The 22,277-nt window shown below is 45.2% G+C and overlaps 1 protein-coding gene across 1 annotated transcript in view; it reads left to right on the forward strand.

The window, feature by feature from the left end:
• LOC118779352 (nucleolar protein 4-like) overlaps positions 1-22,277 on the forward strand; it is a 55,066-nt gene that overhangs the window by 1,995 nt on the left and 30,794 nt on the right. Inside the window, exons 2-4 of the mRNA XM_036531414.1 lie at positions 10,787-10,996; positions 14,838-14,949; positions 18,925-19,034. Coding sequence (XP_036387307.1) covers positions 10,787-10,996; positions 14,838-14,949; positions 18,925-19,034 — 432 coding nt within the window. The remainder of the gene's footprint in view (positions 1-10,786; positions 10,997-14,837; positions 14,950-18,924; positions 19,035-22,277) is intronic.

Raw genomic sequence — 22,277 nt, forward strand, 5'->3', positions numbered from 1 at the left:
GTTGAGCTAGAGAGTATAGCCTGCATCACATTTTATTTGAAGATCAACCTCTTCAAACTGCATCTTGTCTCTCCTACTCAACGATACATTAAATCTTTCACTTTCTTGTGTAGACTTTGTATAATTGAAGGACAGATTGCTTAGAACTTTCTTACTGATTTCAGCACTTATGCATATACAATAGCACAAGTTGCCACAGCACTGCGTGACCCATTGATGCACTGACACGTGTTCAAATGTGGTCTGCTGTGCTCTATAGTTCCTACTTTATTAGACATACTTTTGTACTTGTTATAAGTTGCTCTGGATGAGACCGCGCTAAGTGACAGAATGTAGTGTAAGTAAATGTAATGCGTTATTCTCAGGAAGCACTGAAGCAAAGGACACTACTTATCAATATAATTACTGAATACAGTCTGCTATGTTATGAGTTAATCAAGCACATGAAATACTATAATGTGACAGTTCAAAGGTTCTGTAGGGTTTGCAGTCAGATTGTAATCTGTCCATACAACTGGTTTCCCTGAAGTGATTTAATGAATAGACACTGTTTCACTCTCCTGGGAGAGCAGCGGTACTTCTGCCAGAATGTTATCACCATTCCATTTTCTGTGATACGTAAAAAAGCTTGATAACCCACATGTTGCATTCTCTCTTTTTTTACTAACCCAGTTCTGACACACAATGATCATTGTGAGATGAGTTTTAGTGTATTAACAGATCTGTGGGATACAAAACTGAAAACTCTGTATCTAATTAGGTGACCAATTAGCGTCTGACAAACTAATGCTTAATTTAACCTTAATTGTCTTTGTATGCGATATCCAGGACAACCTTCAAAAGAGGAGATGGGGTAAGAGGAGAACAGACATCTTGGTTTGAGAGAGTTCCCCTTCTGAACGCAGGCCCTCTTTTTTCGATGTTGTGACATGACTTAGTTTCACTTCTCTGGCGGAGCAGTCAGAAGCCTCTCTCAGGGTGGGTGGGGCCCCTTAACATCTGACTTCCTTCCCAGATGAAGCAGTTTAGTCTGTCAGTTTTTTTTTTTTTTTTTTTTTTTTTGGTGGTCATGGAGAGTTTGTCATGGAGAGTGCAGGATTCCTAGGACAGAATTGTCAGGTCTACATCTTTTAATCCCAGGTGTAGCCTACCAGCTGAACATAAACAACATGAATGTTCAGCAGAAAGGCACTATGATGCCTGGCACAGCCAGCGACATTTAAGGGTAGGTCTTTAGGTCAGATGAGGTCAGTTGCACCATCCATTCTTTTATCAATGAATATTCATGGGCAAACATAGAGGAATTCAGAGCTGTGAGTCAAAAAGTCCATATTTAAATGTCTATTATAAATCCCACCTCCTGTGCATTAGCTCTGTCTGGTTCATAAATCGAGTTGATAGGGGAGAGAGAGGAGCGTGCAGTTTATGACTAACCGCACCGCTCACACATGTGACCCATAACTGTAGACAGGACTAGAACTATAGCTGGTTCTATCACGGTCACATCAAAGAATTTTTATTGTTCGACGCGCTTGTCAATCAGCTCACTTTCTGCATCCTCTGGTTCGAGTGAAGAGCCGAGCAGTATGCCATGTGTTACCATGAAACGCGAGCGACTTACTAACCAGCCACTTAGATAGCTGCCACTCATTTCCAGAGAATTCTTCATTAGTGCCTGTGAGTTTTTCAAGGCATTCTTGAAAAGGAGGGTGGCAAAAAACATTAAAGAATCTGTTCATAAAATTATTAACATTTAAGGTGCTTCAGTGATATGCATCACACATACATTGGATTTTACTTGTAGCTTTGTTGTAATTTTATTGTCTTGTTTACGATACATAAAAACACACCAAACCAAAATCATTTTATATGTAATACACAAAAGCAGAGAAAGAAGAGGAGAGAGAAAGAAAGAGTGAGGAGGAGAGAGAGGGTGATGTGAGATTGTGGGACAGTGATGTGTAGGGTCAGAGCTAGTAATATTCTCACATGCAGTTGACACCAGTGTCAAACGCCCCTGCCAATCTCAGAGAATCCTGTAAATATCTCAGATGTTCTTATTTCTTTACTGAACAAGGCTTCACTCTAGCTTGGACACACATTCTTGCTACAACCTCTCTTTAAAACAAAACCAAAAAACTGAAAGTCAGATGCTATTGGAGGATTCCACTGGTCAGTCATTTTAAAGTTGGCCAGATGTATCTCATGTGATTATAAACAGGACAGAGCCTTGTTATGTACCAGGTATATTTTCAAAACAAAAAGACTTGAAAAACCAAGATAAATGGAAGAACAGAAGTCTCCTGTAATGTCTGAAATGAAGCTGTTTATTGATATGAGTCTTCCAAATTCCCTGAACCCAGAAGAGGGCTGCATGCATGATCATGACAAACAGACACGTGATGTGCACATGGGTCATGTGACCTCACATAATCTAAGGACTTAGACTGCAAACATGGAGGAGTTGACTTTTAGGGCTACTAGAAACTGGAGGGTGGACTCAAGAGAGGAAACACAAAAACCTAAGCATGGGAGTGTGTTTATTGTGTGTGTGTGTGAGTGTGTTTGTGTGTGTGTGTTTATGTGCACGATTGTATGTTTGTGTTTTGTTTGTGAAGAGGGCTGTGTTTGTGTGTGTTGGTGTTATTCTCAGTGTGAGCCAGCAGTGGAAAGCGTTATCAGGCCAGTGATGTCTCTCTAATCTCCCGTAGCTCCTGTGCCACCCAAATGGAGACACAACATTCACTGCAGGAGCTGAGAGGCACTCCTGACCCCCCTCCTGCCTCCTGAGCCCCCTCACAACACACACACACACACACACACACACACACACAGAGCCCCCCGGGTGCTTCCCTTTGTTGATCTGTGAGCAGGAGGGTGAGGGGTAGGGGGGCTGTGGTTTCGTGTTGGTCTTGTGGGTCTTTGCTGGAGCAGTCGTCTGCAGCTGGTGCTAAGCTCTGCCAAGCAGTGGAGAGAGAGAGAGAGAGAGAGAGAGAGAGTGTGTGTGTGTGTGTGTGTGTGTGTGAGGCGAGGGTTGGGGGGGGTGACCACTGACTATGTGTTCGTTAGGAAGACAGACACAGAACCCTGTTTTTAGCCATTCACATTGTACCTCTGTAATTTCATCTGGACTGTCCCCTTAGACTGGGGGAAACCAAGGTGGATCATAGGACTAGGAAATGCCCATAGTATTACTCCCTCTAATTCTCTCTTGGTCTTACTCCTCTTGTTTTACTGAAACACACACACACGCACACACACACACTGCCTGCCACCAGTCACCATCATGGCTAAAATGGAGGATTGAGTTCTGTTGGTCAGGGGACTGATAGCTTACTTGTCCCCTTTCCCCCTGTTCTCCCCATTTTGGAATTTCTGCATTTACTCACATTGCTGACGGTATATTTGGAATGGAGACAGGAGACAGCAGTCAGGTGGTCATTACCGCACCAACAGTAGCCAGAAAATATCTTCTTCAAGCTCACAGGGTGGCATTGTTTCGTTTCGCCCACCGTTTGACCCGGAGCATTCAGGGAGGTTGACAGGCAGTGGATAGCCAATCAGAGCAGTGGGGGAGTGGGGGTGCGGGGTGTACTTGCCTCAGATCCACTGAAAAAGATGGGAAAAGGTGATGGGGGCCTTGCCGCCTTTCTGTTGATGGAGGGGGCGCATGGGGGCCCCAAACCAATACACCCCCTAGTGTATTTTCGCCATTGGTGATGCTGGATACTGAAATCCACGGGCTCAGTTTTTCCTGTCGTGGATTAATTAAGCAGCACATCTGCAGAGATGGCCTGTGAGTCGGGGGGGGGGCTTATCCAGAGCAGGCTGTCTGTGCGGAAGGGCAGACGCGGGGCTGTGGTGCACGGGTGAAACGCTCCCTGAATAGCTCCCTCAGACACACAGACACAGTTTTCAGACATTTGCATAAATGCTTTTGCATGGTGCATTCGCAACAGTGCGGTTAACATTACCAGCAGAAACCTCTCCGACAGCGTTTTTGTTTTCCTCCACCCGTCCCCGCTCCGCGGTCCGCAGCGCCGCTTCCTCCTTCTCCAAGCGCTGGGGAGGTATTTATAGCTGTCTCTTGTATCGGCGGCGTCTGAGCGCGCCGTCTCTGTTAATTTAGTCAGGTGACTGTTTTCAGACGGGTAGGAGTGTGTACCAAGACACCGTCGGTACGGAGGCTTTGTCTTTTTGCGGGACGCCTGGGTAACGGGATTCTGGTGATTCCGGTTACTGCTTCCCCTCTTCTGTGCTCCATGGGAGGAGGGTGATGCGTGAGTGACTTCATCAAATGCTGCGAACCTTGTCAGGAGTGCACCAGTATCGGCTCTTCACCGGTTGCTTTTTCGACTGGAGACTGAATTAGATGATCACAGGTAGATCAGCTGGTATCGATCATTTATTATCACGCACACAAAATTAATCCTACATCAACTGGTAGCCAGTGAATCAGTTGAAGGCAGAGTGAACAGCCAGGGCTGAGCAGTAGATTGTCTGTTTGCTCATGCTCTGCTCCATGGTCTGCTGCCTTTTGCCCCTTCAAGGTTATTTATTTGCTTTACAGAAGTCCTTATCCAGGGCTCCTTCCTTAGTGATTGTTTTATCTGTTTATTCAGCTGAGAATTTGCTTAGGCCCAAGGCTGCCATTCTAGTGACCAGCATAAGGTCTGAACCTGCAACCTTCTGACTGATCACTGATCCTAGAACAGTCAGGTCCGAACCTAGCGCAGCGAGGACTGCTAAAGCAGCAGAGTATTTCATCATAAGCCCACAGCATCAGACACACACACACTCTCGCACACACATGCACTCACTAACACACAAACACACACACACATACTAACACACACAGACACCAGGCATGAATGTCCGCAGGCAGGCGGGCGGGGCGACCCACTTCAGACCTGTGCATCTCTCTTAAGAGGCTGCCTTTCTACTGCTGGAGGATGTGGTCCTGAACCGAGGCAGAGGGAAGGGAGATGCAGCTCTCAGCACAGCTGATCTCCCTCACAAAGTACTGTGCGTACACCTTTCTGTGATTTTACACTGTCCCACAGAGGGACTCAGCTCGCTCTCCCTCCCAATCTCTGCCTCTCTGCCTCCTCCTCAGTCTCCATCTCTGTCTCTCCTACTCTCTGTCTCTCTCCCCCCTTCTCTCTGTCTCTCATTCTCTCTGGCTCTCTATCTCTCTCACTCTCCCTCTCTGTCTGTCTCTCTCTTTCTCTGTCTCTCACTCTCTCTCCCTCTAGCTGTCCCTCTGCCTGGCTCTAGTGCCATGTTAGGTGTTGGTTTTGAAATACGCAGAGGATTCCCACTGTTTCAGCTGGTCTCTGTCGGCCTTGGTGGTTCTGTCCCATGTGTTCATAACCTGCTGGATCCGTCCATGTGTCCCTGGGGGGGAGGGGGGGGGGGGGGCGATTGGCACGTCTCTCTGCACTCCTCCCCTCAGCACCCTCGCAGTTGCCATGGAGAGCGAGTTCTGTGCCTCCCATAGGAGGGGAAATTAACACTATTTTTTAACTGGCTTGAGGGCCTCCATATCCGCACACAGACCACACACAGACACACACACATTTATATACACACACACTCACACACACTCACACATTTACACACATATACACACAAACACACAAACACAGACTCACGTTTATGTACATAAATAAATTCACCATCACACACACACACACACACACACACACACACACTCACACACACACACACGTTTACAAATACACATACCCACACTAACCATTTACAAAGGTCTTAGTTGTTCCTATTTTACATCAGTGGTTTCATTTTGAGCAGTAAGGGTTACATACTGGCCTCCACCTGCCCCTCAATGTCACGCAAATGGAGGAGATGAGGAGATGGAAAGAGCAGAGCTTGTCCCTCCCATCCTCCACTTCTTTCAGAGGAGATGCTACTATGGGACATGAAGTATGCCTCCCTCCACCCCCAACCCACCCCCACCCACTCACCCACCCCCTCCCCCTCCCTCACACACTGCCCCCATCTCTGCTCCTGCTGCCAACACCACTGGGTAATTAGCTCTCTCAGCTTCTCATTAGCAATGTCTGTCTGTCTGCCTGGCATATGTGTGAGGGAGTATGTGTGTGTGTACGTGTGTGTGTGTGCGTATGTGCGTGTCTGTGTGTGAAGTGAGTGTTCACACACACATATGCTTGTGCGTGTGTTTCAGTGTTACACAAAGTGACAAAAACCCGGGCTTTAAGCCTGAGAATGGGGAGGTGGCTTCGTTCGGTCAGTCAGGGCATGCTGGGATTGTGGAGCATGTTCACATTTAATGATCAGTGGAGACGGAGAGAGCCAGCACTAATGGGACTATAATGAAGGGGCTTTATGAACTGGGGAGCAGGGAGAGAAATGATATCCTGTCTCTTTCCTGTGACCATCCAGCACTCCCCCCGGTGCCTGAGATCCCATGTCCGTGCCCAGCTGGGCCCGTCCTGGGGAACCCGTTTATTTACTGCAGGTGACGCTCGGGGAGACAGGACTGTAAAATGTGGCCTGTTGTCACATTCGCAGTGTGCTAATCTGAGTGACACAGCCACCCCTCCCCTTTCCTCCTCTCCTCTGTCCTTCTCTATGTCTTTCTTCTGCTCTGTGTTCTCATTTTCTCTTCTCTCCTCTGTCTACTTTCTCTTCTCCTCTGTGCTGTCTTTTTTCTCTAATCTTCTGTGTTCCCCCCCCCCCGTCTCTTGCACTCCATCTTTCCTCTTCTCTATCCTCTGCTTTTCTCCCTCCCTGTCTCTTTCTCCATCTTTCCTGTCCTCTCTCCCTTTCACTCCCTCTCTACTCTCCCTCTCTCTCCCGTCTTTCTCTTTCTCTCCTTCTTTCCTCTCCTTCATCCGTCCTCTCTCTCTCAATCCCTTATGCCTGGTGTTGGTTTCAAAATGTGCATGCTCTGCCAGGCTGATGGCTTGAGAGGGTTTTACCCAGACAAGTCCTGTGCGCCTCGTGGTGATGTTGGTGGTGTGGATAGTTCTGCTGGTATCGGTGTAGGAGGCGCGGGAAGGGGCCCTGCAGCGGCGCACCGCAGAGATGTCAGGGGCGATAACAGTGAGGAGCGCTCGGCAAAAAAAGGCAGAGTGTCTGGCAGTCCAGACCCCCGCTTGGCTTGTTTACAGACTTCACCCCCCCCCCCCCCCCCCCCCGCTCCACCTCCCTGTGTCCCTCCCTCCCCAAACAACACCCAGGTGAGGCCGCAGGCAGACCCAGGCAAATCACCTGCTGGTCACACACAAAGAAACCCAACAAATGAGGGCAGGGCGCATTCAGGGACAGCGGAGAGCGGGCTGGTGTTGGTATTAACACAGGAGAAGGGAGTGATGAGACAGGACATTTGTACTTTAAAGCCTTCCACAATGGCGCACGCGGGAGGGGTCTCGCGGCTGTGCAGGAAAGCCTGGGATCTGGCTGTACGGAGGAGGGCTGCGGCTCTGGTGCTCCTGCTTCGTGTGGGACCGGCGGCTTTTGTTTTGGTGACGGGCAGCGTTCGGCTTTTTCTCTCTAAGATTTGCTGCCCAGCCTGTGAGACCCAGCATGCCCACCCCCCCCACCTCTCCACGATCGCTCTGGAGCAGAGACTGCTCCCTCCCTGTGACTGCCGGGGGGGTGGGGGGGGGGGGTGTCGGGCAGCCGCTTACCGGATCAACCCCCGTGGTCTCCTAGCAACAGAGCTGTTTGGAGCGGGACAGGGAGCGAGTGTGGGAGAGAAAGAGAGAGAGAGAGAGGGAAGGAATAATACCACTCGTCAGGGGAGAGCAAAGGCCTCCGGGGTTTAGGGGAGAGAGAGAGAGAGAGAGAGAGAGAGAGAGAGAGTGGAGTATGGGGGAGAGAGGAGGATGGAGTAATTGTGCTGGCGATATTAGCTCCTTTCTTCCTTTTCCTCCTCTCCTCCTTGCTTTACCATGTTGTGGTAACATGACTGTAGAGAGATAGACCACCTAGCTGCTGTTCCCTTCCCAGCGGTGTACGGGGGGGTCACCGACATTCATGAGGGGCGATGGCACCCCGCCCCCCCCCCACCACCACCACCACCACCACCACCCATGCCCCACATATCTCTGTCAGGCACAGTTGCATCTCGGCCTGGTGCTATCCCTCCAAAGTCAGGGGGTGGAGGGGTTTAACCATGTGTATCGGATGCCAGAATACTCTGAGAGACTGCCTGATATTATTTTTATTATTAGTATTAATATTATTATCCTTATTAAAAACCCCGTTAAGGAGAGAGGCTGGGGAGGGCCAGATTGAAGCCTGCCTGCTCTGTACACTGTGTGCTACCATGACAACGCTCATCATTACCTGGCACTGGGGAAGGGGGAGAGAGGAGGAGAGGAAGGAGGGAGTGGGACAGAGAGGGGGGGGAGGAAGCAGAGGGAATATGGAGAGACGGACAGTGAGTTGTTGGACTGCTCGATTCAGGCAAGAAGACCATGATCTCTCTGCACTTCCCTGCCTCAAACACACACACCCACAGGCAAAACCACGCATTCGGACATGCAGTTTGTCACACACACATTCGCTGACACATACACCCACAGAGACACACACACACACACACAAACTCGCACATGTATACTGCCACACACATACATAGGCACACACATACATGTACACTGACACACTCACACACACACACACACACACACACATACATATACACTGACACACACTCACACACACAGTCACACAAAGGGAGAACACCACAGAGAGGTGCATCACGGCCCGTGTGGGTTTGAGGAGCGTGTGGAAATCAGCTGGCCCTCAGTGCCGCGATCGTCGCTGCAATCCCCCGTTCACCAGGTGTCACATGACCCTCTGCCCCGCACACCTGCCCGAGAGATCACTGGCAGTTTCCATAGCAACGATGTTGGCCTTACAGAAAGCAGGGGACGGGGAGGCAGGCTCACGACACATGGAACTGCGGTATTATTTTTAACACCGCTAAACTGGTGTGGAACAAAGTCCCTCACGTTTTCCTTGTCGTTGTGAAAAAAAGCCAACCAACGGTAAAGAAAAAAAGGCGTTCAGATTCTCCCACTATATGAATGTAGATGAAACTTTTTTCTCCTGTTCTTTGTGTGGAGAAAGTTAACCCTTGTAACACAGCCAACAGGAGGCCCCTACACCCACCGCCCAGGTTTTTAACAGCAAAAACAGAGTTTTTTGCAGTTTCATCTGCATTGATTCACGCAGCATAACTGTACATTCATACTATTAAATAGGTTAAAGGTTAAAAGGTTAAAATGACAAATTTCAAAGGACAAATACATTACTTTACCTTAAACAGATTGGCCAACGACTGTGTCCAAACATTAGGCTAATGAAGGGGTGCATGTAAAGCACTGTGACTGGGTAATGCTCTCTGGGAGTGTCAGCATAGCTGGACAGTTGCAGCATAGATCTGTGTTAGGAGAACACAGACATTAGCCGGAGAAGGCCAGGCCTCGGGAGTTTGACAGGAGGAGGCGAGTGCTGTTCTAACCAGGGGATCAAACTAGAGAATCTGAGCGCCAGAGAATCTGAGCAGCAGGGGGTGGTACAGGGCGTGGCAGTGGCTGCAGGGAGAGTGAGAGAATACAGCAGTTTAAGGCTCGGCATCGCCAGGAGCCCCGAAAATAGACTCAGGCTGCAGCTGTTGCCAGTGGAAACACACGCACCCACACACTCACACGCACGTATACACACATATGCAGATGTGCACTTGTACACAGGTACACAAAGATCAAAACACGGACATACCCATACAGAAATGAAATATAGAGTAATATATTGAAAAATGTGTTGCTTGTCTTGCAGCCCAAGAAAATGTTGCAAATACTTTTAAAATATATTAATGCAAAGCAGAAACATATTGCAAAATACCAAAATGGCAAGAATTTACATATTCTAAATATATTGATTGAGTTAAAAATACATATGTTCTCAATAAATTATTTGTATGGGTACGTACAGGGGTGAAAAGACAAGCTCATGCACACACACAGCGTACGCAAATGAGGAATGCTTGGTTCAAGCATTACTCAGTAGTGCACTGATATCATAATGTTGTTGTCCCATTTTGTTTTGACTGATTTCCTGGAGTCCTACCGCCTGTAGCACAGCCAGAAAAATATCAGCACATTTCCACTGGCCCTTCTTTTGGTATTTCATGCAGACAAATGGGTGTCCTGGCTGGCAGGTCTGACATCACGGTGACATGTCTCTCAGCACAGCCTGCCACATGCTCTTAAACACAGACATCACCCTGCAAGGTGCACCCTCAAGGTTAGACCTCTGTGTAGTTATTGGTCAGACGTATAAATGGCTTACTAGTAAACTTCCCATAGTGTGACACATCAAAAACACATTAAATAAGTTCTTCATCTGTACTTTTTCAGACTAAAACTGTTGTGATTATTGTGTCATACATATGAAATAATGGTATAGTTGATTGCTTCTTGTAACCCTCATCGATTTCTTTTATAATTACAAATGGTATACCATGTGGTGCACAGCAGTATTGTCATGGTACATTATACACAACTAAGTAACAGGGAAATGGATGCTGATGGATGATACTTAAGTTCCGTACATGAGAGTATTGCTTAAAATGCTTAGGTTGGCAAGCTCATTCATCATGTAAGCCAGTCATAAGTAGATACCGGACTGTCAGGATTTTAAAAGTGGGTTCCCCTGCTTGCGGGCTGTCACCAGTTGCCATGACAACGTTCCCTGACACTCCTCGTGCTCTGCTCCGATGTCTCTCCAGAGGGCGGTGAAGCCCGCGGAGGTCGCGGCTGGAGAGGGCGGAGGAGACTCCCTTCTCCCTGACGGGGGCGTGGCTCAGGACACCTCCTCCCTCAAGCGAGTGGCCGTGGTGGAGGATTTCTTCGACATCATCTATGCCATGCACGTGGAGATGGGCTCGGACCCGGGCAGAGCGCCCAAACACGCCGGGCAGAAGAAAACATACAAAGCGGTGAGAGACGCAGGCTGACAGGGTCCAGACCTGAAGAAGTGCGCTTTCTCTCTTTGTAACTCTTTCTCTCTTTCTCTCTCTCTCTCTCCTCGTCCCTCGCTTTGTCTTTTCCTCCTTTTCTCACATATGCTCCTTCAGTCTCTCTCTTATTCTCAAGGACTAAAGAGCTCATTGATTCAAATGTTTAGTAGTACAATCCTGCAATTATTCAGTGTTTCAAGAGCATTTTATGGCATGAACATACTAGACCAGCCCTCCTTCCCTTCATGCTTACAGAGTAAAGCATGACAGTATACATGACACAAAAAGTAAACTATGTAATTAACAACACAATGACAAAAAATGATTAATGAAAGAGAATTTATAAGCGAAATGACAAGGCAAATCTTAAGAAACATAAGGACCCCTCTCCTAAAATGGTATCACAGCCAAAGAAAAATACTTTTATAAAATAGTATTTAAAGAACATTTATTTTTAATCACTCAATCAATCAATTACTTGAATTTTATTTGTTATTGCACATTTTTACAATCAAGAATGTCACAAAGCACTTAAAGAGGTCTATGTACCACCCCCCCCCCCAGTTTGTGGCAAGTCCTTCTGTATTGTGATGTCAGCTCTACCATTATAGCTCATAATTATAGCTCAACTGCTCGTAGTCTGGCAGTAGGAGGGAACTGCATCACCTGTCCGGTGACTTTAGGGAAGCATGTTTCCACATCTGGCCATATTTAGAGTAGGATAGCAGGCAGCACACCTCCGTTTCCACTCCACCCTCCTCTGCTCAGAAAGGCTGCACAGTCCATTTCACTTTCACCTGCAAAGCTGTGTGTTGCAAATGCCTGTGTTCGCCTGGCATGCTTTACCCCAGTAAGGTGCTGTGCAAGGGCGCAGTCCATGATAGCAGTCTCACCTGTTCGCTTTATTTTGTCTTACGTACGTTTAATACATTTAGTTTTGTTCTTTATAACCGGAGACTTAGCTCTGTTGCCAAGCTGATGTTGAGGGCTGTTTATATCAGGGGGTCTATCTCTCTGTCTGGGCAGGGCTGTCAGACCTGAAATGCCTTGTGCTTGTGGGGTGAGGGTCAGAGTGAGTCAGCAGGGTCTTGATTTTGCTTCCATCTTTAACACTGAAGGGACATCTGTAGGCATTGTTCCTCTGTATGAGTAAAAGGCATTCATAGCGCTCCAAATGAAAACTTTTGAATTTGTCCCGTTCTCTGTGGCTGCAGTTTAAAGAGTGGGACCCAGATTTCAATGGCATATAGAAAGATTGACTGGAGAAAACTGTCATTTGTTCCAAGCCAGATCTTTATGGGGGAGGGGGGGTTATGTGGTGTGCCTTTCACAGTACACTCAGCATGCATTTTCCCTCAATGCATTTATGGTCATTAGCTAGCTGGCATGGTAATGATCATGCCCAGGTAAGTATAACTGGTCTGATCCAGAATAATGCCTCCTAGACTGAAGCAGTACCTGGATTCCTGTGATCTGTTTTTTTCTTCTTTTGGAAAACCACAATTTTGGTCTAGTCAAGCCTTACTGCCAGTGCCCTGGATTGACAGTATAATACTCTAGTAGTGCCTCACTCTCCCTCTCTGACTCAAAATCCTATTTAGTTCTAATTCAAATGGAGCTTTGTTGCGATAACAATAAGCAAACTTGAGTTGATAAAGTATTTAAGTGCACAGGGAATGGAAAAGAAGATATAAGTAAAAGCAGTTCCTTTTTTAGTGCGGTATGACTTCCACCCCCCCACCCCTTAAAGTACTACCACAAGTGTGTGTGTGTGTGTGTATGTGTGTATGTGTGTGTGTGTGTGTCTCATTCTGTCCTCCTCTCTCTCTCTGTCTCTCACTCTTCATCTTTTTGGTAGGTTTATTTAGCATGTCAAACAGTAATTAATTATACATACTGCCAATTGCAGAGATCTTAGCAGAGGTCTGTACATCCAATTTAGACCATTAGAACACTGACGTCTTGGCGCTGAAGTCTATTTTCCTAATCTCAAAGGCTAGGAAAGGTATATCTTCCTCCCTAATTTTACAACCCTGTTGTCTGAACCTACTTGCCTTGAGAGAACTGCCACCTTTCTCTAAACCTAGATTCATATGAAAATCCTTCTGTCGAAAGCGAGTTGTGAAATAAGTGTTCTGTTCTGTCTTCTTGTTGGGCATGTCAGTTCTCAGATTTCAACTTTTTATGTTTTATTGTCCTCTCAAAAGGGAATGTTTCTCAGCACAAGAGAATACTTATCCATTCACAGGCAGGGCAAAAGAGGCCCTGCTCTGTACGCTTGAAATGCCTCAGCTGCGAGGTCTTGAGTGCTGGTAAAAGTTCTGTTCTGTTTATAGAGTCATTAAGGTGACCATTCCAATAATGAGCAGGAACATCAGATGCATTATTTTGATTATAACGTTTTTGTTTTGGGAAATGTCATGCATCCAGGGCCACTTACTTACGCACACACTTGCAGACGCCATGCCGATGACTGTTTCTGCCCCTTCTTTTTGTGCTAGCAGCCTATCACCTGCTGTGATCTCCTACATACTGCCCACTACTGGACAATGTTGGACCTGCTCCAGGCTCCAAGCTATCCTGTACTGATTGTTTATTTATTTGGCAGAATTTACAATGCATTTGCAACACAAGACAATGCATGTTCTCCTCACTTTATAAACTGGGGTGGGAGGCGCCACAGAACCATCGAGGGTCCTTTCCCAGCCTGAACTGCTCTTGGTTCCTCCTGAAAGGGCACTGCAGTCAGGGCCAGGCCGATATGCAGCCGTCCGTGAATGCGGCCTTCTGGGAAATGCGGTGTGAACAGCCTCCCTGTGCCCTCGGTGGACAAGGCCTGGAGGGAGAGCTAGGCACGTGACATACCAGGGTGCTGTGAAGGTCACTCTCAGTGGGGTGTGCCAACTGGAGGGGGGGGGGGGGGGTGGTTAGTGGGGGGATGGGGGTGGGGGGCTAATAGGGTCTGACATGGGTATGGAGGATGGGTGTGTGGGGGATGGGAGGATGCAAGAATGAGCTCCAGGTTAGTAGGTCTGGAACAGCAGGAGTCAGGTAAGGAGTGCAGTTATGGGCAGTTACAGCAGAGGTCAATCTAAGTAATGTGGACCCCCAATTTGTCCTCTTTTAGCTACCCATGAGAACTAATTACTTTGATGTACATATGAATCATCACCAGACCTAATTATGTTTAACGACAGAGAGGGTTTCAGAATGCACCATAGCACAGTTAAATCAGCAACCTTGCTCACTGTCTGTCCATGATATGTTATTCTGTGAGTGTGTGTGTGTGTGTATGTGTGTGTGTGTATGTGTGTGTGTGTGTGTGTGTGTGTGTGTGTGTGTGTGTGTGTGTGTGTGTGAGTGTGAGTGTGACTGCCTACTGTTCTTGAGAAAGGGGTGCGGGGATGGTAGAGCAGTGGAAGCATTCTTTCACCAGAGACTTTGAAACACACACACACACACACACACACTGTTCAGTGCACAGACATATGGATATGAACATATGCACACACATACACATGCATGCATGCATACACAAATTCAGTAGTAAGTATGATCACTAAAATGTTACTGATATAATAGGAGGTGTAATTCAGATTATTACTACAATGATCCAAACTGTAACACTCAATGTTGATGATCTGATCCAAGGTGTAATGCACATTGATGTTGCTATGATCTGAGATGTAAAGCTCATTGTTACTGATATGATCTGAGGTGTAATGTTCATTGTTGCTGTTACGATCTGAAGTGTAACACTCATTGCTACTGTGATATGATCTGAGTTGTAATGCACATTGTTATGTTACTGATGTTGCAGATTGCAGAGACTTACGCCTTCTTGCCCAGAGAGGCAGTGACCCGTTTCCTCATGAGCTGTGGAGAATGCCAGAAGAGAATGCACATCAACCCCAGCACTGCTGAATTCAAAGGTACAACCCCTGACCCCTTTTGGCCTGACTCAGCTGGGCCCCTTCACACCCTGTGCACCAGTCCTTGGGCCCAACATACTAACATACCGTTATGTAGTAGTACCGCACATTTCACAATAACAATATCAAAGTAAAATGAGACTGGAGATTGCCAAGAGCCGCTACAACCGCTCGGCACAGCAGCGTCTTACCGCGGTGTTACATCACTTCCTGTATGCACCCGCCACCCCCGCCCCCTCCTCCCCCAGTGCTGACAAGTGGCTTTGTGCGGTCCCAGCGGAAGAAAAAAAAAACAACACAGAAATGATAGAAAGACCAATGAAAAACAACTCCAGGGATTGCAAAGCGACTGTTTGATTTGAAAAAAAGACTGTAAACATTGTGAAATGCGCCTCTAGGCTTGATCATGGAAACGTTGCCACAGCGTTGTGTCAATGCATAACAAACGCTTAGGTGCAGGCAAAGAGAGCAGTTAATTGGCTGTCTTCCCTGGGGGGTGGGCTCCTCCACCTCACCCCCCTCCCTTCCCCTCTACTCATACTGAAGTTCAGAGATGAATTATTTAACACAATTAATTGCTGTACGTACAGGCTAGTGTTAATAGATACAAGCAGCAATTAACATCATATGTAATATTTCCAAGTGAATTTAATTATTTAATGTTGACTTGTTTGTTTCTTGTATGCATGGATGTGGGTGCCATTCTGATGCCAGAGTAGTGTTTGTTCAGTGAAGCATATGTTGTGTTTTGCCTTTCTCAGTGGTTTTTCTATATTAATATATTTCCAGTTTCTGTGGAGCATCCTCTACAATTCTGTAAAATATGAAAAATTACAAAAAAGGAAATCAATCCATACTGGAGTAAGTGAAGGGTAGGTGTGGTTATTGATCGATGGGTGCACTGCAAGAAAGGGCTGATGTGTAATGGTGTGGTTGCTGGTTAGTGGAACAGGAGACTGAGTGATGATGCAGGATGCGTGTATGAATACAAATCCTACGTCTTACTCATTCAGTAATTCATTCATTCAAAGGTTTGAGACAAGGCTTGAGACAGATGCAGAATCCAGGGCTCTAACAGCTCATGCACACTGCTGCCTGTGACCCTCAGGACCAGAGCATTACTCTAATCACTATTCCACACTACTGCCCACAGAACTAGAGTCCATTGCTCTAACCATCAACTCCACTACATGTCTTTGGCACCGTTCTTAATGTTTTCATTATGATTCTATTGAGAACAAAAGCAGAAGTGCCCCTGTTTTCATGTGATTTGGAAAAGCGTGTGTGAGGCTCCTTTACAGTTTTTTACAACCGTTTTCACACTTAGGTCAATACCATGCCCACTTTTTCAAAACTCTTAACAAAGTGTGCTTAACAACCATGCATATGAGCACATTAGTTTATCTCTTGTGCAAAATGCACTACAACCACCAAAACACATATTTCAAAACACAATTCACCCAAAAGTGACTTGTGCTGCCATAACTATAGCAAATATTCTCTCCCAGGAAGATTACTTTGTCACTCAAAGCACAGTGAAAAAAAAAACACTAACAACTTGAAGCATTGCAAAATGCATATATGATGTGTTGCTGTATCCTGTGTTTTTGCATAGATTAGTGCTGCATTCCAAAAAAAGTAACGTTTACAGTACATATTGTAATACCAAACAAATAAATCTGAAATGCTGCAGTATGCCTCATGACAGCTCTATGCTACAATTTCTGAGGTATACTATAGTACAGCAAATCTGCTGTAGCCCTAATACCGATCCGTGGTGTCCTCTGTATTTTGGGTCAAATTTTTATGAATTTCACATTTACTCCAACATTCTCCCTTGCCTTGAACCTTTAGAAAAAACCTTTAGCATATCTTATCCACCCCTACAATCCCCCACGCCCCATAAATATTTGAAGCCAAGCAGCTATCATGACACCAAGAACAAACTTTTTGATCTGTTGTTTTGCCTGTGAAAATACTGTAGATACCACAATTGAGTGTGGTAAATTTACTGTAGTTGCATTCTTGGGTCACCTTCTCTCACAGATAGCCCATGACTTACATATGCAGCAGTAATAGTGGAAAAATCTCTTCAGCGACAACTACATCTATATTTTGCTTATATACATGCACATTTCAATGCAAATATGACCACTTTTGTATAGATGGTAACAAGGCTGCAAACAAAAAAAAAACTGAATAAACTTTCTGCTAAAATCAGAATAATCTGTCTTATTTCAAGCTTATAGTTTCATTTGTCTGTCAAAATGCAGCATATTTCCATCTACAGTGATCTAAATTTTGTTAGGTTTTGAACTGAAAGTTAACAGAGTGTCTAAATGGTTCTGTACTGTAGTGGTACAGAATTTTGCTGGTGGTGAACATTGACTGAGAGCAGTATTCATGAATTTCGGAAGAAATGGTGACTGAATGCATTTTGTATCAAAGCAATGCAAAAGTATACACAGTTTAGTTCACATAGTCTACTGATATGGTGAATGTGTTCAGTGTTTTGAATAAGATTATAAAAAAACTGTAACACAACACATTAGCCATGCAAGACGCAACTTTATACAACATGGCTGACTGCTCGCAGCTCAAGTACAGTAGTAACAAAAAAGTGGTTTGTTTTATCTTTGCATATGGTGATGCAGTGTTGGCAGCATTATTTGAAATCTCCAATTATAAACACATTTTATAACATGTAACACATTATAAACACACCTATCCAGCTGTATAAAGGGATAAAATTGTAACCTACTGCATGTAAGTCACTCTGGATGAGAGTGTCAGCTAAATGACAGTAATGTAATGTAATATAAAACAAAGGTTGTTTGAACAGTGACCATAACAAAGGCTCCAGTTTAGCTGAAGGGTCCCTCTAGTGGATGGTAGTGGATGGTAAAACAAACATGAACAGACTGCCATAATTTAGGAGGACTGACCTTTATCTATAGAGCCTCTGAATTAATGGTCTTTTAGTCCAGTTAGTTATTTTTTTATTTTTGTCAGACAGAAAAGCTCCCCACCCCAAAGTCAACAGCACATTCTACATTATTCCTGTAAACTGCATCTGAACTGCATGTACAGTCCTAACCACCACAATGCTGTGCAGTGTTAAGCGTAGAGATGATGCTGAACTATACCTACTGGTAATGCTGACAAGGATAATAAAAGGATTCCACACAAATCAGTAGGATATCGGATCTAGCAGTTTCTGTGCTCTCACTTGACACCAGTAGGTTGTGTATTCATTGTCTGGGTAGGTCATTGAGCAAACATGGGTGCTGTTCTTTCTGTGTGTGGGACTCAGCATTGAATCAGGGTGGGGATGTTGGATAGTCCCATGATTGGGTGTCTTCCCAGGGAGGGCAATCGCATTCCAGGCAACCTCCGTGACAGAGACTGCAGCAGTGGCGGCTCATGACCTTGGATCTGACCTTTGACCTCCTAATTTATCTTCTCCTGTTTTCATTTGAGTCATGACTGTGCCCATTAGCCATATAAGCACCTCCCATTGGCAGGTCAATCTCCTGTCTCCCCTTGTACCTTATATGTGGTTGCTATTCTTCACTTCACATTAGAGTATTTAAATTCTACAGAGTATTTAGTAAAAATCACAATTACAGAGTATTTAGTAAAATCTCTGTAATCATTAAAGACAGTTAACCTGGAGGTAAATTGTCCTGTAACTGCAGGTCACTGTCTAGTCAGCCTCTTTGGTTAAGAAAATCTTTGCATTTTCATGAGTATTTAACATGTGCAGTATTTATAAATGTGCAGCAATAATAATTATAAATTTAATAATGGTGGTACCACTAGATGAAGCCAAGTCTCCCAAGCCTTGTATGATTTTAACAGTTATATACATTTTTCTATCATATGCTAGTTCGTGACATAGTGATTAAGAGGATATGGCTCACGTGATTGGTTTTTCTGGAGGGCACGGCTCACCTGATTGGTTGTGCTTTACAGAGAACGACCGGCCCACTTCTCTGGTCCCGGACCTCATTGATTACAACATGCCGCTCACCGCCACCTACCTGAAGCAGATGAAGATGCAATGTATGAGTGCCAATGAGCAGGTAAGGAGAGTGTGCTGCAGTGTGTGCATGCGCGCATGCATGTATCTTGTATTCCTGACCGAGTAGAGGCACTAATGTGAACTTGGATGTCACCATCTCCAGGTCTCCAGCTCTATTTAGCAGGTGGGGTGGATTCTGAACCTCCATCCAGCTCAAGTGTATATTGTCTGGAGTGGCTGTGCTCCTCCCATTCATTGGGGGAGGTGCAGGAGGGGATGGTGGGGGGAGGGGGTGAAATTCTTTACCGAACAATGAAAAATGTCTGTCTACAATCAACACAACAGGATCGTGTCAGGGTTCAATCTTTAATGTCTGTGAAGGGGGCTGGATGATCATGTGTAGCATAGAGGTAACATAGTAGTAAGGGGCACTGTAGCATTGTGGTAGGGAGCAGGCTTCGTAACCGCAAGGTTGCCAGTTTGATTCCCAGCTAGGGCACTGCTGTGGTACCTTTGGCCAAGGTACTTAACCCAGAATTGCCTCAGTAAATATCTAGCTGTATAAATGGGTAACATGCAAAAAAATGTAACCTATGTAAGTCAATCTGGATAAGAGTGTCTGCTAAATTCCAGTAATGTATGTGAATGAAAGTGTTCTCAGGCAGTCTTTATCAGCTTTATCTGGGGGATGAGCTAAACGTCCCTACTTCTGGGAGATGTGTGTGTGACCTGCTGAAAGCTCTGATTGAATGGGCATCTGTAAAGGGAATAATATTGACCTGATGAGAGGCAGGAGGGCCAGTGGTGCACTTGGACATGCCCAGGAATGTGGTATATGCAGACTACCGAGTGCTGTGTGTTTATGACCTCTTGACCAGTGTAGAATTTGTGTCTCTCTCTAAATAGCCAAGCCACCTTCCCCTTTTTCCATGAACAAACACTGACATCTAAACCTAATTTTCCTGACTTGCTGCATGCATAGCTGTTTCATAGCTGGCTCTTTTCGTAGGAATGGAGTCCAGTGCCCAAGCTGAAGTGAGCATAGAGGTGACCCCCCCCCCCCCCCCCTTTCTAAACTGTCTGACAGACACTTGCATGAGTGTATGTGTGTGTGTGTAAGATTGCGTGTGCGTGTGGATGTGGGGGAGACTGTGTTTGTGCCATATGTGTGAGTGTCTGGAAGGCTGTGTTGGGGGGTGGGGTTCGGGTAGGTGGGGCTAGATGGGAGTGTGTGGTGCTATATCCTCCCAATTACTTTCTCTCTTTGTCTCGCGTGAGCAATTAAATGCGTGCAGAGGCTTTGTCGCAAAGCCATCAGCAGCCAAAGAATGCGTAATGTGTCCTACAAAATTCTATGAGTAAATGCATAAAGCAGTACCTTGTTTAGCATACACATAGCACCTAGTAATTATTCCTAAGAGAGATATGTTTATGTCATGCCGACACTCAACATTCTGTAAGAGAAACATTGCCTTAAATCCCATCATTTGCACAGAAGAGGACAATGGCCATTTAGAGCAGTATTAACCTGCATCATACTACCATTGTCTCATAGTCTAACAGTGTTCTTTAAGAGCTATGGTACACTACTCTGACAGATTGGTAGGTCTTCAAGCATGAACTGCTCTTTTCAGGTCCTGCCACATCTTCTCTGTTGGATTCAGGTCAGGACTTTGACTAGGCTGCTCAAAAACTTTAATTTTGCTTATTTTTAGCCATTCAGATGTGGACTTGCATCTGTGTTTTGGATTGTTGTCCTGCTGCAACCACCCAATTACACTTTAGCTTCAGATGGTTGGACATTCTCCTTAAGAATGGTCTGGTACATAGCAGAATTTATGCTTCCTTCAATGATAGCAAGTTGCCCAAATCATGCCACCACAATGTTTCACTGTAGGTATGACCTCCTTACAGTGGAATGCTGTACAGTGGCCAAAATCCCTGCTGCAGTGTGTGCAAACCTGGTCAAGAACTACAGGAAACATCTGATCTCTGTAATTGCAAACAAAGGTTTCTGTACCAAATATTAAGTTCTGTTTTCCTGATGTATCAAATACTTATGTCATGCAATAAAATGCAAATTAATTATTTAAAAATCATACACTGTGATTTTCTGGATTTTTGTTTTAGATTCCGTAACTCACAGTTGAAGAGTACCTATGAATTACAGACCTCTACATGCTTTGTAAGTGGGAAAACCTGCAAAATCGGCAGTGTATCAAATACTTGTTCTCCCCACTGTATTTGCTTTACACCGGACATAGGCGGACTTACACTCTCCAAAAAGTTCCACTTATGACTCACCTGTCCATAGAATATGTTCCCAGAATTCTTGGAGATCATACAGGTGCTTTTTAGCAAATGTGAGATGAGCTTATTATTATTAAATATTCACCACTACTCCAAGTCTTCTCCATATGGAGATAATGGCTTGCACTGTGGTTCAGTAGAGTCCAAGATTCTTAGAAATGGCTTTGCCTTTTCCAGACTCATATATCTCAACAACTTTTTTCTCAGCTGTTATGGAATTTCCTTTGATCATGGGATTGTGCACCTGTAGAAGCTTTGTGGTGACTACTTCTCTCTGATGATGAGGTTCAATATATATGCCATTTAAACAGGCCTGGTTGCAATCAAGCCTGGCTGTGTTTCAGTCATCTGAATCTAATTAGCAACTAAAATTTTGTTGATTTCCTTGTTTCAGAGCTAAGGGAACAGTTACTTTTTCACAGGGGCAATATGGGTAATTGGTGACTTTTTCTATTAAATGAATGTAATAATGATTTATAAATTATGTTTTGTGTTTTCTCAGGTTTCTTGTCTAGTATTAAATTTTATTTGATGATATGAAACGAGCGAGTAAATCAGAAAGGGGGCAAATGCTTTTTCATCAGGGAGGGAGAGAGAGAGAAAAGGGGGAGACAATGACAACATAGAAAGGAGCCACAAAAGGGTAAACATGTTTCATATTTCATGTTGTTCATATTATTTTTTCACGGTGACGTGCTTGTGAGGGAGATCATGTGGCAATAGAAGTGTGCCTACACGGATGAGCAATAAAAATGGTGTGAGAGGTAGAGAGCATGGATTTAGAGATGCCAGACTGGACAGGCATTCCATAGATACACAGACAATATTTACCTGATGTTCCCAAATTGCAACAGTACATTTTATAAGGAATCACATATGATTCATGCTGACCTAGTGTCTCTGTATCTATGACAGTGACCATCATGTTTGGGAAGGGTGGGGTTTCTGGAGAAGGCTGTGTTTGGGTCTAATGTAGAATGTGGAGTAGAATGTC

The sequence above is a fragment of the Megalops cyprinoides genome, chromosome 6 (genome assembly GCF_013368585.1).
Source record: "Megalops cyprinoides isolate fMegCyp1 chromosome 6, fMegCyp1.pri, whole genome shotgun sequence".
In the NCBI taxonomy this organism is placed as follows: Eukaryota; Metazoa; Chordata; class Actinopteri; order Elopiformes; family Megalopidae; genus Megalops; species Megalops cyprinoides.